This window comes from Chiloscyllium plagiosum, chromosome 25 (genome assembly GCF_004010195.1).
Source record: "Chiloscyllium plagiosum isolate BGI_BamShark_2017 chromosome 25, ASM401019v2, whole genome shotgun sequence".
Taxonomy (NCBI): domain Eukaryota; kingdom Metazoa; phylum Chordata; class Chondrichthyes; order Orectolobiformes; family Hemiscylliidae; genus Chiloscyllium; species Chiloscyllium plagiosum.
This window is the reverse complement of record NC_057734.1, coordinates 4,904,518-4,920,102: the sequence shown is the minus strand read 5'-3', so window position 1 is coordinate 4,920,102 and position 15,585 is coordinate 4,904,518. Positions and strand designations below refer to the sequence as shown.

General features: G+C 41.2%; 1 protein-coding gene across 2 annotated transcripts in view; it reads right to left on the bottom strand.

The window, feature by feature from the left end:
- Positions 1 to 15,585, bottom strand: part of LOC122562524 (catechol O-methyltransferase-like) — a 234,766-nt gene that overhangs the window by 28,595 nt on the left and 190,586 nt on the right. The window contains exon 1 of one of the 2 annotated variants that reach the window (XM_043715397.1): positions 9,858 to 9,916. The exons of the other annotated variant lie outside the window; for it this stretch is intronic. Coding sequence (XP_043571332.1) covers positions 9,858 to 9,902 — 45 coding nt within the window. The 5' untranslated portion in view covers positions 9,903 to 9,916. Of the gene's footprint in view, positions 1 to 9,857; positions 9,917 to 15,585 lie in introns of those variants that run through there. 2 annotated transcript variants of the gene reach the window in all.

Genomic DNA, 15,585 nt, shown 5'->3' with positions numbered 1-15,585 from the left:
TTCATTCCTGATGAAGACCTTATGCCCGATTCTCCTGCTCCTCAGATGCTGCTTGATCTGCTCGACTCTGACCTCCAGCACCTGCAGTGCTCACTTTCTCCCAATTTGATTAATCTAGTCTATATGCATATTAAAATCACCCATGATTACTGCCATATCTTTCTTACAAATCCCCAGTATTTCCTGGTTATTCCTGTGTCCTACTATGGAATGGATGTTATAGATTACATCAGCTGTGGACTACTCCCACAAAGGCCTTCTTTCCCTTGCTATTTCTTACTTTTACCAAGATTAATTCTACATCTTGATCTCCAGTGCCAAGGTCAATTCTCACTACATGTGATCTCTTCCTTTGCCAACAAAGCTACACCACCTCCTTTTCCTTTCTGTCTATCTTTCTGAAGCACTGAGTACCCATGGATATTCAACTCCCAGATCTGGTCTCTTTGTAATCACATCTCAGTAATCCTCATTAAATCATTTCTATTTACCTCTAATTGTGCTGTTTACTCATTAACTTTACATCAAAAGCTACACACATTCAGATACAAAGCCTTTAAGTTTGTCCTATTATCAATTTCTCCTACTCTTGTACAATTTCTTGTTGCAATGTAATATTCACATACTCTATCCCTTCCTTTCATTTCCTAGTAATAATCAGCCTTGTCACTAACCTGAACTCCTACCTTCTCCTTACACTTTTATATTTTATTTTTCCATGCATCTGAACCCCACCCCAACTACTTAAAGCCCTGTCTGCAGTTCTAGTTAAAAAAGGCCAGGCACTGGGACGACATCCCCACAGACATTCCTGAAGACATAGCCAGCAGTATTTGGTGGAGAGACTTCCTTAGCCCATTAGCTGACACCAGTACAGAGATTTCAGAACATCATGAAAGAATACAGCCACTTTCAATGGAGCAGACAGTTAGAAGGACGTCTTAATCAAAGTGAGGCGAACATATCTGTCGAAGGATCATTTAATGCTTTGCTACCGAATGCACCAATCTCACCAGGAGGATTACCTAAGAAAGATCAGCCTTTGTTCACATTACAACAGGTTGGGATAATCTGGGAGTGCCTGCTTAAAGACCATGAAAGCAAAATCTGGGAGGAATATGAGCAAGTTGTTAACACAAACTGTGCACAACAATATGCTTTTGTGAAATTCACACACAACCAGATTAGGAAACAAGATGGAGAACAACCTGCTAGCTATGTGTCCTGCAGCATTTTGCTATTGAACAGATGCTGTCTTTCACCTCAAGTCAGCTGCTATACTTATGGGAACTAATTTTTGTGCCATGTTTTACACACCGTTTGAAATCATAGAATCATACAATGATATAGAAGAGACCCTTCAGCCCACCAAGTCTATAGTGCTAAAACAACACTAGACCTACACTAGTCTCATAGTCTTGAATGTCATGACATTTCAAGGGCTCTGTCAAGTACCTTTTAAAGTCCCTACCTCAACCACCGTCCCAGACAATGCATTCCAGATCCCCACCAGGGATTTTAATTCTTCACTGCTGACCCACCCGACCTCTTATAAAAATGAAACAAAAAGACAAAAGAAAATTTGACTTTACCCTTCATTGTGCTATCAGTACAGAGTTCTGGATACTTCCCACTGTTACTGTGAGAATAACCTGCCATTTATTTTCAATTCAAGAAACTGAATACCAAGCAACAGCTAATCTTCCTATAAGAAGTAGCACTGAATATGGCTTTGTTACCATGCAAGGATACCCTTTTGAAAGGATTAAACTTGACAAGTGATTACTATGCATTTTGAACATCATTACAGCAGAAATTTTAGTTTCTCCACAGTGACATGAAAAATACAGTGCACTTTAGTGATTCTGCAGAGACGTCAATTTCTTGTAGAATCTTTTTAAATTCAGCAGGGTACTGTTACTTGTCAGCTACAAATATCTATAACACTGTTACTTCACAGTAAGTGAGACGTGCATATCTAATCTAGTTATTGGATTCAAAGTTTGAACCAGAGACCTGCAAATGACACACAAAACCTGGTCTGAAGCAAAAACTGAGTCGACACTATAAACATTCCCGGCTCACTGGCCAAGCACATATGAATTATGAAAGGTGAAAGTCACTATTGCAATGTTGATAATTTTTGGTCTCAAATAAGATATCTTGAAGAGAGGAATAGGTGATCAGTCAGGAATTTACTTATTACAATATTATTTCTGGAAGTAGAAAAGCCAGTAGTCATTCATGAATGATACAAAGGGTTAAAATGGATTGAATGGCCTTTTCTTAAATAGCCGTGTGTTCTTGGTTTAAAATTCAATTTTGTAAAATTTTTCTTTTTGAACAATGGTGTTTTTTACCTGTCATAGACCTGGAATTTTAGATTGGCTTTTAATCTTATTTTGTAACTTTGCTGATTCGGTAGGTCTGTAAAATTACTTGAGCTGGTTCTTCAAAGATTTGCTCAGATTCAATTTTAATTTAAAATGCGTCTAAATCTCACTAATAGAGGTAATAGTATAATGCTGTACAATTACGTTTTATATGCAGTACATGATCATAAAATTGATTAGATCATGGGCTGAAATTCAGAAACTCATCTCATTAGAAAACATAAGATATTATCAGACACAAACAGTGGTGTTCTTTTATCCATCATTGTGTTATTTAAGGCTGTATGTAATTACATAAGAGGAGGTTTGGAACAATGCTTGGAATGAACAAGCTGTCTTAAAGAGAATGATTGGTCAGACGTGATAGTTTGCTTTAGAGTTTAGATGAGTTGGGGTGACTTGATTGAACGTGAATAGTCTTAACAAGATGATGTTTTCTGTTGCTGCTGAGGCCTGAAATAGGGGGCACTGTTGAAAAGGAAGAGTCACACTTCTAGACCAGAGATATGGAGAAGCTTTTTCTCTGAGGTTTGTATGACTTCAGAATTGTCCATCTGAGAAAGAAAGGGGGGGGGGCATCATTGAACACTTTTAAGGTGAAGATAGATTTTTTTTTTCATTAGACGGGTGGATCAAAGGTTGTTGGGTAATACGCAAACAGATCAGCACTGATCTTGTTGAATTTTTCAAGAGGCCAAATGGTTTACTTCTGCTCCTAATACTTATATTCCAAAATCATAGATCTTAAATATCATCAGCCACAAGTGAACAGGACTTTATTACAGCTGAACAGACACATTTTCAAATGTGTTGTAATCTTCGTATGAGCTCAGACAGTTACATGCCTGTGAACGTCATGCTTGTTTATATTTTTTTCCTTTCTTTTTACTGAGGAGACTTTAAATCTCCTGGTTATATATTTTTTTCTTACCCCCCCACACTACCACCTAAGCAGTAGTGCTTATATTTTTCCCCAGCACCCATGTGGTGTGGGTTTGCAGGTCTACGACACAGTGAAAGACAACAGGAAATTTTTATTCAATTTCCACCACCAGGAAGAAAGGAAACACCAGGGTGGCCAGTGACAAGCAGTGCCTTTCTCATCAAACGGCATTGCTGTGTGATCAAAAAAGTGAACGGGAGGACAGGGATTAAATCAAAATAATAGCTAACCATCATTAATGTTTGTTGGATCATTCAATACAATGGTATTCTTGCCCTGTTTCTTATGTTATGTGAGAGAAGTGTTGTCACATCAGGGAAAATATCCTGTTGAAGGTGAAGCCCACACCATAAGTCAATTAACAAGAGTGCCACAATTTGTTCTAACATTGAACATTTAGTTGCTTGATACATTTGTTTTTTTTTGTGGCATTTTATCTTCTGGATAGAAATGGGATTGCACAAGAACAAATATACTCTTTGGACTTGTTATGCGTCATAGTCTGGTGGGCACAGTTGTTTCAGAACTACAAACACTCACCTCTTTATTCTGGGAATTTGTATAATCTGTTCCATGCGGTTTCTTATTAAGTGGAATTGAAGACATGTACTAAGACTAACCTGCTGATGCTACATCCGCAGGAAGCATTGAAACAATCTCCAACTACAGAAAGCAGAAAAGAATAAATGTTTATAAATATGAACGAGGAGCTTGTCCTTGAGATACAAAGTGCAGCAACGTGAATCAGACGCAGAAACAAAAGCTGAAAGAAACAGTGAAGGATTTAAGAGACGAAAGATATCTTGAGATAAGTTGCGTTCTTGTGGTTTCACTGGCTTGTCATTTGAACGTTGACTAAAAAGATTAACTTTGCCTCTTTGGAAACAAGTTTGCAAAGGCAGCAATGTGTGGAAACTGGGAAAGGCTTCAAACAAATTTTTAATTCTCTAGTCAACCGACTTGGAAAAACAGAGCTCAAACAAAGGTTGAAGAGAAATTACTAAAGCACAGCACCTGGTTCACACAGACAAGAGGCTGGAGAGATTTTCACAGCCTGATATCTGACAATTGGAGTATACACCTTCATACTATTCTCAATTTACTTATGTAACTATAAGTCTCACAACTCTGGAAACGTTCCTGGTAGACCCTTTTTTCAAGGCTCTCTCAAGCCAACACGTTCCTCTTTAAAGTCTGGTGTTCAAAATTAAGCACAAGACTCAGTTGTGGCTGAACCGGTGTTTTTTAAAGATTACGTTTTTGCATTTGTACACAATGCTTCCATTTATATGTCCTTTATTCTGTACTTTAAAGCTGCTACATTAATTTTATATGGAATACACTGCCTGAAAGGAGGATGGAAGCAAATCCCAGGAAAGAATGAGGGAGTAGAACTAATTGGATAGCTCTTTGAAAGATGCACAATGGGCCGAATGGTCTCCTGCATTTAACAATTCAATGGTATGTAAATGCTTTCACTGAAATTTCTCATTACATCATGAAGTTTCATTCAATGAACATCATGAAGGAAGACTGGGATTCTGAATTCCTGCTGAGGATGTCAGTCCAAGGAGAGTTCTGCATAAATTGCGCTTTTATTCTTAGCCTGCCTTGTAATATGCATTCTTCATGTCTCTAAAAGATTGAAAGAAAGGAGGCTTTGCAAGACAAAAGCTATTTTCAATAGTACAACAGTGACTACACTTCGAAAAGTACTTAATTGGCTGTGAGGCACTTTGCGACATCCTCAGGTCATTAAAGGCACTGTACAAATAAGATCACAAGGCAAAGGATCAGAAGTAGACCATTCAGCCCATTGAGTCTGCTCCACCCTTCAATGACATCATGGCTGATCTGAAAATCCACAATACCACTTTCCTGCCTTTTCTCTCATAACCATTGATTCTCTTACTCATTAAAAATCTTTCTATCTCAATCCTGAATATACTTAATGACCCAATGTTCACAGTCCACTCTATGCATAATTCATTATTCTGAGATTATGAAAGTCATCTTTAACAACCATTTAAAGTGAGAACAGCTCACTAGGAATAATCTAGTTACATACTGTGGAATTATTCGCAACAGCTGTATGAGCTCCCAAAGCTAATTGGCCTTTAAATCCATCAACTACAAATATGATGACCTTTGTCAGTTCTAAAGACAGAGATATAAGCCATCTGGTTTGGGGCTAATGTGTACAATTGAGCAGGAGTGATAAAGTCAGACAGAAATCCACAGGTGACTTGCCATTCAAGTTGTTTTGTACAAAAAAAGATGGTGGAAGGAAATAATACAAAGAAAAATGAATTAAAATAATTTTAATAACCATCTTTAAAAACAATAATGCCATACTTGTACATTCCTAATGCCAGTCTAGAAAATGTTCAGCCAAATGCAATGTGGGGAAAATGTAATATTTCCTGAATCACAATCTTGACTTTACAAGCATTTTTTCAACTCTTGGCAATTTTCAGATAATGGAACTGAAACCAGACATTGGAAAGTAGGAAAAATTAACATTATTTGATTCGAAAGTAGGAAAAATTAACATTATTTGACATTGGAAAGTAGGAAAAATTAACATTATTTAACTTGACATTAATTTGAATACTTTTCCCTTTTTTTGTCCCCTTTCCTGTACCTATTCTGTTTGATAACAATTCCTGGCCAATGCCCTCTAATGGTAAACAGGAATCAAGTTTTCTTTTCAGGAGTCGTGTTGATTACTGCAGCTTTTGATGAACAAAACAGCTGTCTTTGTGTATTTCTGGGATGTCTTTGACAACCACCCCAATCTCCCAGTATTAAGATTGCTTAATGGCCTGTCCTGTGCACCATACCTGATGAAGTCTGTATTGGTGCTGGAGGAGGAGTAATTCAGATCTATTACAATGATACTGGGGCTAAAAGGGTTTAATTATGAAAATGAGTTACAATGATTGATAGATTGATATACATAATGTTGAATTAGACAGCAAAAGACTTTATACAAGGGTTTTATTGTAATCTATAATTTAGTACAAACACCAATGTCCACTTTTCCCTCCTGGATCCTTTCCCTATCCAAAAGCTAACTCCTATTGAGAAAGCACACAGCTTTTTTTTGTTTGGTCAGTTTATACAATCCTTTATTTGTAAATTAGCCTGTTTAGAGATATTAAGACACACCTTTGGGTTGGGGGGGGGGGGAACTCAGAGCCTTCTGAGCATTCAGTAATTATTTTTGTAACCATCCAATTCAGACACAATATAACACATGCAAGAGGACTAGCAAATTTACGTTGGTAGCGGATACAAAGAAAAGGAATTTGAGGAATGTATATAAGATTTTTTTTGGAGCAGCTTGTGGTGGAGGGAACAGACAATTCTGAATTTGGTCATATATATAATGAGGCAGACTTGATGAGAGAGCTGAAGGTGAAGGAACCCGAAGGGAGTAGTGACCATAATGTGATAGAGTTCACCCTGCAGTTTGAGAGGGAGATGCTGGAATCAGATGTAATAGGGTTACAGTTGAGTAAAGATAGCTTCAAAGACATGAGGAAGGACTGGCCAGAGGTGATTGGGAAGGGGAGCCTAGCAGAGAGGATGGTAGAGCAACAATGGCAGGAGCTTCTGGGGTTAATTCAGGAGGCACAGCAGAAATTCATCCCAAGGAAGTAGAAATATACTAATGGGAGGACAATGAAACAGATTACAGATGGGAAGTGGGAGACCTGGAGAAATGGTGCACTGAGAACAAACTAGCTCTCAATGCCGGCAAAACCAAGGAACTCATTATTGACTATCGGCGGGATGTTACTCATGCCCCCCCTCTACATTAACAGCACAGAGGTGGAACGAGTGGAGAGTATCAAGCTTCTGGGAGTGGTCATCAATAACAAGTTTACTTGGACTCTTCACGTGGATGCACTGGTTACAAAGGCCCGATAACGTCTCCTCTTCCTCAAGCAGCTGAGGAAATTTGACATGAAGGCGAATACCCTTGCCAACTTTTATAGGTGCGTCATCGAGAGCGTTCTGTTTGGCTGTATCACTACCTGGTAAGGCAACTGTACCATTCAAGATCAGAGACGGTTACAGAGAGTGAACTCAGCCCAGACAATCACAAAGGCCAACCTCCCATCTATAGAATCCATCTACCAGGCCCGCTGTCAAGGAAAGGCCGCCAGCATTCTCAAAGATCTATCCCACCCTGGCAATGTTTTTCTACAATCTCTACCATTGGGGAGAGGATACAGAAGCCTGAACGCATGCACCAGCTGGATTCGAAACAGTTTCTACCCTACTGTTGTTAGAATACTGAATGGACTCACAAACTCTTAACATTCGCCTGCACCTGTGTTTTTGTTTTTGCCACTGTTTACCTATAATTTACTTATCTATGCTATTTAACGAAGTGATTTGCCTGTATTGCTCACAAGACTAAGCTTTTCACTGTGCCTCAGTACACGGGACAATAAATTCAATTCAATGATTATCCTATTGTAAGAACTGGCCCTCATAGCAAAGTGTCTCACCTGTCCCAGACCATAGATGGGGATTGGTTGGGGGTTTTCAATGTCCTGACTTGGCAGCAGCACTACTGATTGAGCTGGTCAGGTCCTAAGACATAGCTACCAGACTGGGTGTGCAGGAGGTAGTGAGGGAACCAATAAGAGGGAAAAACATACCTGATCTCATCCTTATCAATCTGCTGGATGCAGAAGCATCTGTCCATGACAGTACTGGTAAGAACAACCACTGCATAGTCCTTGTGGAGACGAAATACCCCCTTCGTACTGTGTGGCACTATCACCATGCTAAATGGGACAGACTCTTTGTTCTGGTTACTGAATCTACAATCCTGTATGTACTCTCCTGACAACAAACATAACCAACTTTTACAATTAGGTTTGAACTTTATTCGCATCAGCTTTTTTCCATTAAAAAAGGGGGGAAATGTAGCAGCCCCAGCTATCTTGGCCAAACAGCAAGGGATTCTGGATACATTGGCCAAGTAAAGCTCTGAAGTCACAAAAACCCACACACCAGATACAGTGCAAAAACAGCAGCCAGGTGTTAATGATATTAGCAAAATGTAAAAGGCAACAGACATACCTTAACAACTTATCCACTAAACAAAGGAGAGCCCAGACAGAAAGGCACCGGGTCCTGCTACAGAAAGAAACTAACAGCAGCATGCCATCTAAATGATGCATTCTATTTTGTTCGAAAAGCACACAATCTGTAGGCATCAGTCCATATGACATTTTATGAATTCCTACTTTGGAAATAAAATCAATCTGACTCCAGACTGGGATTTCAATTCCTCCAAGCTCTCCCTTTCTGACATGACTATCCTTGGTCTCCTCCATTGCCAAACAAAACACAGCTCCTATTGGAGGAATAACACCTTATCTTCCGCCTGGGCACCCTATAGCCCGGAGGACTCAGCATTGAGTTATCCAATTTCAAATAACCTCCATCACCATCTCCCGTGTCACTTCCCAGCGCCTCCTTCTCCCTTCCACTGCTACCTGCCACCAACTGGATTCATTCCTCACATTGACCAACCAGGTCGTACCCTCTACCTGTCTTCACCTATCCCTACTTCACCACCCTGCCCCCGCCTTATCTGCAGCTTACCCCACACCCACCCCCAGTCCTGAAGAAGGGTTACATCCAAAATGTTGACTCCACCTCCTGAGGCTGCCTGGCTTGCTGTGTTCTTCCAGCCTCCTACCTGTCTACTTTGGATTCTGCAGTTTCTTTGTCTATCCAGGTTGGGATACAGACAGACTCTAACCTGACCTAACCTATCTTTTATCTTAGCCTGCTGGACCAACTTTCCTCATTCCTGAAGAAGGGCTAATGCCCGAAACGTCGATTCTCCTGTTCCCTAGATGCTGCCTGACCTGCTGCGCTTTTCCAGCAACACATTTCCATCAGGTGAATTTAAGGTCAGGGTGGAATGTGTTAGTGAAGTTGATGAACTGCTCAACCTCCTCGCGCCGATGCAGTCATCAGTGTAGCGGAAGAAGAGGTGGGGAGTGGTGCCGGTGTAACTACGGAAGATGGACTATTCTACGTAGCCGACAAAGAGACAGGCATAGCTGGGGCCCATACGGGTGCCCATGGCATTTAGATTTGTGTGATACATTGCATCAATTGTATGACACTTTGATCTTTTACTTATAAATTTTGTGTCCTACGTAGCTGTCCTACTGTTGCCTGATGAAGGAGCAGCACTCCGAAAGCTTGTACTTCCAAATAAACCTAGGAATTCCTGCTCCTCGGATGCTGCCTGACCTGCTGTGCTTTTCCAGCATCACTCTGATCTGAACTTCCAAATAAACCTGTTGGACTATAATCTGGTGTTGTGATTTTAAACTTTGACCACCCAAGTACAACACTGGCACCTCCACATCATCTAAATGATTGAGTCTTTTTTCAAACTATTAAGTGTATCTCTCTGATTGATGAGAACTATAGAAAGTTCCAGAAAACCATCTAAAAGGTGTAAAAACAGGGTTTACCTGCAGACTTTGCTCTTGTATGATGCCTTCTGAAGAGACCAGCATGGCAACAGACAGAGACCATCAAGAGAGAGGGGGGCTGGGGAGAGAGGGGTGGGTTTGGGGAGAGGGAGAGGGAGAGGGAGAGAGACAGAGAGAGAGAGAACACAACTGCATTACTACAAGAGACTCAGGAAGTACTAAAGATTATTGTAACTTTGTCCCTAGTAACATTGGGATTGTTTTGCATTGTTACTGGCTTTGTTTATATTGATTTGACTGCTTCAGTATTGAATTAAATTTATTGTCACGTGGACCGGGGCACAGTGAAAAGTTTTGTCTTGCGAGCAATACAGGCAGATCACAGAGTTACGTAGCATAGATAGTAAATAATAGGTAACAGCGGCAAAAACAAAAACACAGGTACAGGCGAATGCTAAGAGTTTGTGAGTCCATTTAGTATTCTAAAAACAGTAGGGTATAAACTGTTTTGAAACCGGGTGGTGCGTGTGTTCAGGCTTCTTCCCAACCTTTCCTTGACAGCGGACCTGGTAGATAAGATTCTATAGATAGGAGGTTGGCCTTTGTGATTTTCTGGGCTGAGTTCACCACTCTCTGTAACCGTCTCCGATCTTGAATGGTACAGTTGCCATACCACGTAGTGATGTATCCAGACAGAATGCTCTCGATGACGCACCTATAAAAGTTGGCAAATTTCTAACTATCTTCCATAAATCTAATGTCCCTAATTATCCTCCTTGCTGTAAAGCCCATCACCTCTTGACAATGTGACAGAGTTGTTACCCCTCCTTTCATTTGCTCATGTGGATTAAAAGTTTAAGGCAATTCAAAATACTTCCCTCTCCTCTACCCTTCCAGATACCTCAGTTACAGCACAGGCAGTCATATAATTCCTCTATCTCAACAAACCATATCATCTCCCATTGTAACATTAATTTGTTTTTCTTGAATTATTTAAAGGATTTTGGCACACAATCCACTTGCCAACAAATCCACACTAGAATCATAGAACCCCCTCCAGTGTGGAAAAAGGCCCTTCGGCCCAACAAGTCCACACTAACCCTCCAAAATCCACCCAGACCCATTCCTCCACCCTATAGTCCTATACTTACCCCTGACCAATTCACCTCTCATGTAGTATAAATGTTGATTTTTCCCTCAAATAGGTATTTTTGTGATTGTCCTGATGAATGCACAATGAAAAGCTTTGACATAATGCTGATTTTCAGCAATAGGATGTATGGCACAGAAAAGGTCATATGGCCCTCCAATCTGGCATTTATGCTACATGAAAACCTTCTCCTAACTTACCTTAAATTTAATTCTATCATTGTAAACATGCTTTATCCCTCAAGTACTTACCTAGACCCTCCCCTATTAAATGCATCTGTATTATTCAGTTCAGCTACTCCCTCAGTTGTGAGTTCCACATTCTTACTGCTCCTTTAATTAAAAATTTCTTCTGAATTCCCCATTGAATTTCTCGCCTGCAATACTGTATCTGAGAGTTCATTCTTGTGCTGGACACACTTTTTCAGGTAGAATATCCTGATATCACTGCTTTATTTGCTTTCCACTGAACCAATATGCTTGCAATTCAGTCTGAAATTCTTGACTGGATTTATCGTTTCAATGTTAATTATTTTTGTCGGTATCTTCCACCATCTTGCAGTCATTTTCTCAGAAAGTGCCTTATAAATTGCAGAAATTGCGAGTCAAAATACGGAAAGTAGATAGAGGGCTTGGTGGTGTAGTGCAATGAGAACAACCTCTCTCTAATCGTCAGCAAAACTAAAGAACTGATCATTGACTTCAGAAAAAAAGGAGAACACGCCCCAATCTACAGAACTGAGGTTGAAAGGGTAGAGTGCATCAAGTTCCTCGGAGTGACGATAACCAACAACTGTCCTGGATTCCCCACGTGAATGCAATGGTCAAGAAGGCACAACAACGATTCTTCTTCCTCAGGCAGGTCAGGAATTTTGACATGTCCACAAGGACCCTCACCAACCCATACCATTGACAGCATAATGTCCAGGTGCATAATCGCCTGGTACAGCAACTGCTCTGCCCAGGACTGGAAAAACTACAGAGGGTGATATGCACAGCCCAGACCATCATGGAAGCCAACCTTCCATCCATAGACTCGATTTACATGGCTCGCTACTGCAGAAAGGTTGCCAACATAATTGAAAACTCATGACACCCCGGTAATGATCTTCGACAACCTCTTCCGTCAGACAGAGGATAGATGCCTGAATACATGCACTAGCAGGTTCAGGAACAGCTTCTTCCTTGCAATATTAGACTGATGAATGGACTCTCCATCCTCAAATAATGTTGCTCTTGCTCGTGTTGATTTTGCCTAGCACACAGCCTGTGCAATGTAACCTGTATGCCTCTGTCTAAATCTTTCTGAACTGTACATCTTTGCATACTATGATCTGCCTGTACTTCTTGTAAAAAAGGTTTTTCACTATACTTTGGTACATATGTCAATAAATCAATCAATCAAAGTCTGAAGGAATGTCACTGGACCTGAAATACTGACTCTGATTTCTCCACAAATGCTGCCAGACCTTGATTTATTTTATTTATGTATTTATTGTCACGTGTACCTAAGTACAGTGAAAAGCCTTGTTTATGAGGCAGATCATAGTAAGCAAGGACATGCGGATGCAGAGGCATGCAGGTTATGCCTCACAGGGTGTGCACTAGGCAAGACCAGTACTATCTGAAGTTAGAGAGTCTATTCATTAGTCTAATAACAGCTCTTTCTGAACCTGCTGGTGCATGTATTAAAGCTTCTGTACCTTCTGCCTGCTGGAAGAGGTTGTAGGAGATCATTACTGCTGAGTTTTTCCAGCAATTTCTGTTTTTATTTCTAATTTCCAGGTCTTTTGTCTTTTACCTTAGAAATCTGACCTTTCGCAATGGCCCAGAATTTGCTGAAAATGTAAACACAGGAATGATGAACACAGTTTGTCCTGCAACTTGTCTTAGGAAGCAATAGGATTAACTCAATAAATTGTGACTCATCATAAATCATTCAATGATCTACTCTGTTCTGCTGTTTATTCCCATGAAAATGGCATCAAGACCACTGCAATTTTCATGAATTTACTGAAATTGCCCATTCACCTGGGTCTGCCATAGTGTTAAAGGTTTAGATGGAGAGGAATTTCTTAAGTGTGTACAAGACAATTTTCTGATTCAGTATGTGGATGTACCTACTAGAGAAGGTGCAAAACTTGATCTACTCTTGGGAATTTATTGAGTTAATTTATTGCGTCACAATTTATTGAGTTAATCCTAATCCTATTGCTTCTAAAACAAGTTGCAGCAGAGAGCGGCGGGCGCTGGGCGGAAGTGAAGTCGGAGCGCAAAGCCAGTCAGGAAGGTAAGTGATTGTTATTTGAGTGGGTGTGTTCTAGACCCCAGGTCCTACAAAGTAGGGCCTCCTCCTCTAACCTAAATTAAAAGTCCACAGACTTGCCCCAAAAAGAGAGTCCAAGGAAGTTCCTGTGGATTGAAGAGTGAGGCTTTAGCTCAGGAGTCTTTGACAAGGAGGTTGAGTGAAATGATTACGCCACAGTTGCAGAGGGTGAAGACATGACTGTCAAGCTGGTTCAGTGTGCTACATGCTTGATGTGGGAGGTCAACGACTCTGGTGTGTCTGGCTCGTATAAGTGTGGAAAGTGTGTGCACGTTCAGCTACTGACAGAGCATATTGCAGCACTGATGAAAGAATTCGAGGACCTTAGGCTCATCCGACAGAACAAGATCTTTCTGTACAAGACCTTCAGCGAGGTTATTACACCAACCAGAAAAGAGCAGAAGAGAGCGGACGATGAGGAAGGCAGAGAGGAGACAGGTGCAAGAGACCCCGGGGGAAGTACCTGTCAGGAACAAGTTGAATCTTTTGGAAACAGTAGAGACGTTGACACTGCCAGTCCGCGAGGCGGCCAGGTCTGTCAATCAAATGTTGGCGTGGAGGCAGAGCGGAAAAGTCGGACATCGCACAGAGCCATGGTAATAGGGGACTCCATAGTGAGAGGAACTGACCGGGGTTTTTGTGGCAGCAGGTGGGACTTAAGGATGGTGTGTTGCCTTCCTGGTGCTAGGGTTAAAGACATCACAGACAGAGTGCAGGAAATCCTCAAGAACGAAGGTGAAGGGCCAGAGGTAGTGGTACATGTCGGCACAAATGATGTTGGGAAGAAGAGGAGGAACATACTACAGTGGGACTTCGGAGAACTAGGAAGAAGGCTGAAAAGCAGGACGTCCAGGGTGGTTATGTCCGGTTTGCTTCCAGTTCCTCGAGCTGGTGAGGCCAGAAACAAGGAGATAATTGACTTGAATGTGTGGCTGGGGAACTGGTGCAGGAAGCAAGGATTTAAATTCTTGGATCACTGGGGTATGTTTTGTGGTAAACATAAATTATACAAGAGAGATGGTTTGGACCTTAATAGGTTAGGGACCAGCATTCTGGCAGGCAGGTTTGCTACTGCAGCACAGCTACGTTTCAACTAAGTAGCGGGGGGAAGGGGACAAACTGGATGTTTAAGAAGGAAATTGAAGGGAAAGTTAGAACAAGGGAAGTCAAGAAAGACAACTGTATCAATGAGGCAGAAAACTCAAAAAGGGATCATGCTGTAAAGTTGAGCGAAATAGGAGTTGATTGGAAGGGGGAGGGCAGTAACAAATTAAAAATACTATACATGAATGCACAAAGCATTAGAAATAAGATGGATGAGCTTGAGGCTCTTTTGGAAATTGGCAGAAACGATATTGTGGGGATATCTGAGACGTGGCTTCAAGTGGACAGGGCCTGGGAAATGAATATTCAAGGCTACATGCGCTATCGTAAGGACAGACTGATGGGCAGAGGGGGTGGGGTGGCCATGTTGGTAAGGGATGATATTCAGTCCCTTGTGCGGGGGGAACCTAGAATCAGGGGGTGTCGAGTCAGTGTGGATAGAGCTGAGAAATTCTAAGGGTAAAAAGACCCTCTTGGGAGTTATCTACAGGCCTCCAAACTGTAGTCTGGATGTCGGATGTAAGTTGAATCAGGAGCTGAAATTGGCCTGTCACAAAGATGTTACTACAGTTGTTATGGGGGATTTCAACATGCAGGTAGACTGGGAGAATCAGGATGGTATTGGACCTCAAGAAAGAGACTTTGTGGAGTGCCTCCGAGATGAATTCTTTGAACAGCTGGTGCTGGAGCCCACCAGGGAGAAGGCAATTCTGGATCTGGTATTGTGCAACGAACCAGAATTGATCAGGGACCTCGAAGTGAAGGAGCCATTAGGAAATAGTGACCATAATGCAAAAAGCTTCAATCTGCAATTTGAGAGGGAGAGGGTACAATCGGAAGTGACAATATTTCTGTTGAATAAAGGGAACTATGGAGCTATGAGGGAGGAGCTGGCCAAAGTTCAATGGTGCAATACCTTAGCAGGGATGACAGTGGAGGAACAATGGCAGCTATTTCTGTGTATAATGCAGAAGATGCAGGAACAGTTCATTCCAAAAAGGAAGAAAGAAGAAAGATCCTAGGAGGAGGCATGAGTGGCCGTGGCTGACGAGGGAAGTTAAGAAACATATAAAGTTAAAAGAGAAAAAATATAACATAGCAAAGATAAGTGGGAAAACAGAGGACTGGGAAGCTTTTCAAGAACAACAGAGGATTACTAAGAAGGAAATACGCAGAGAAAAAAATGAG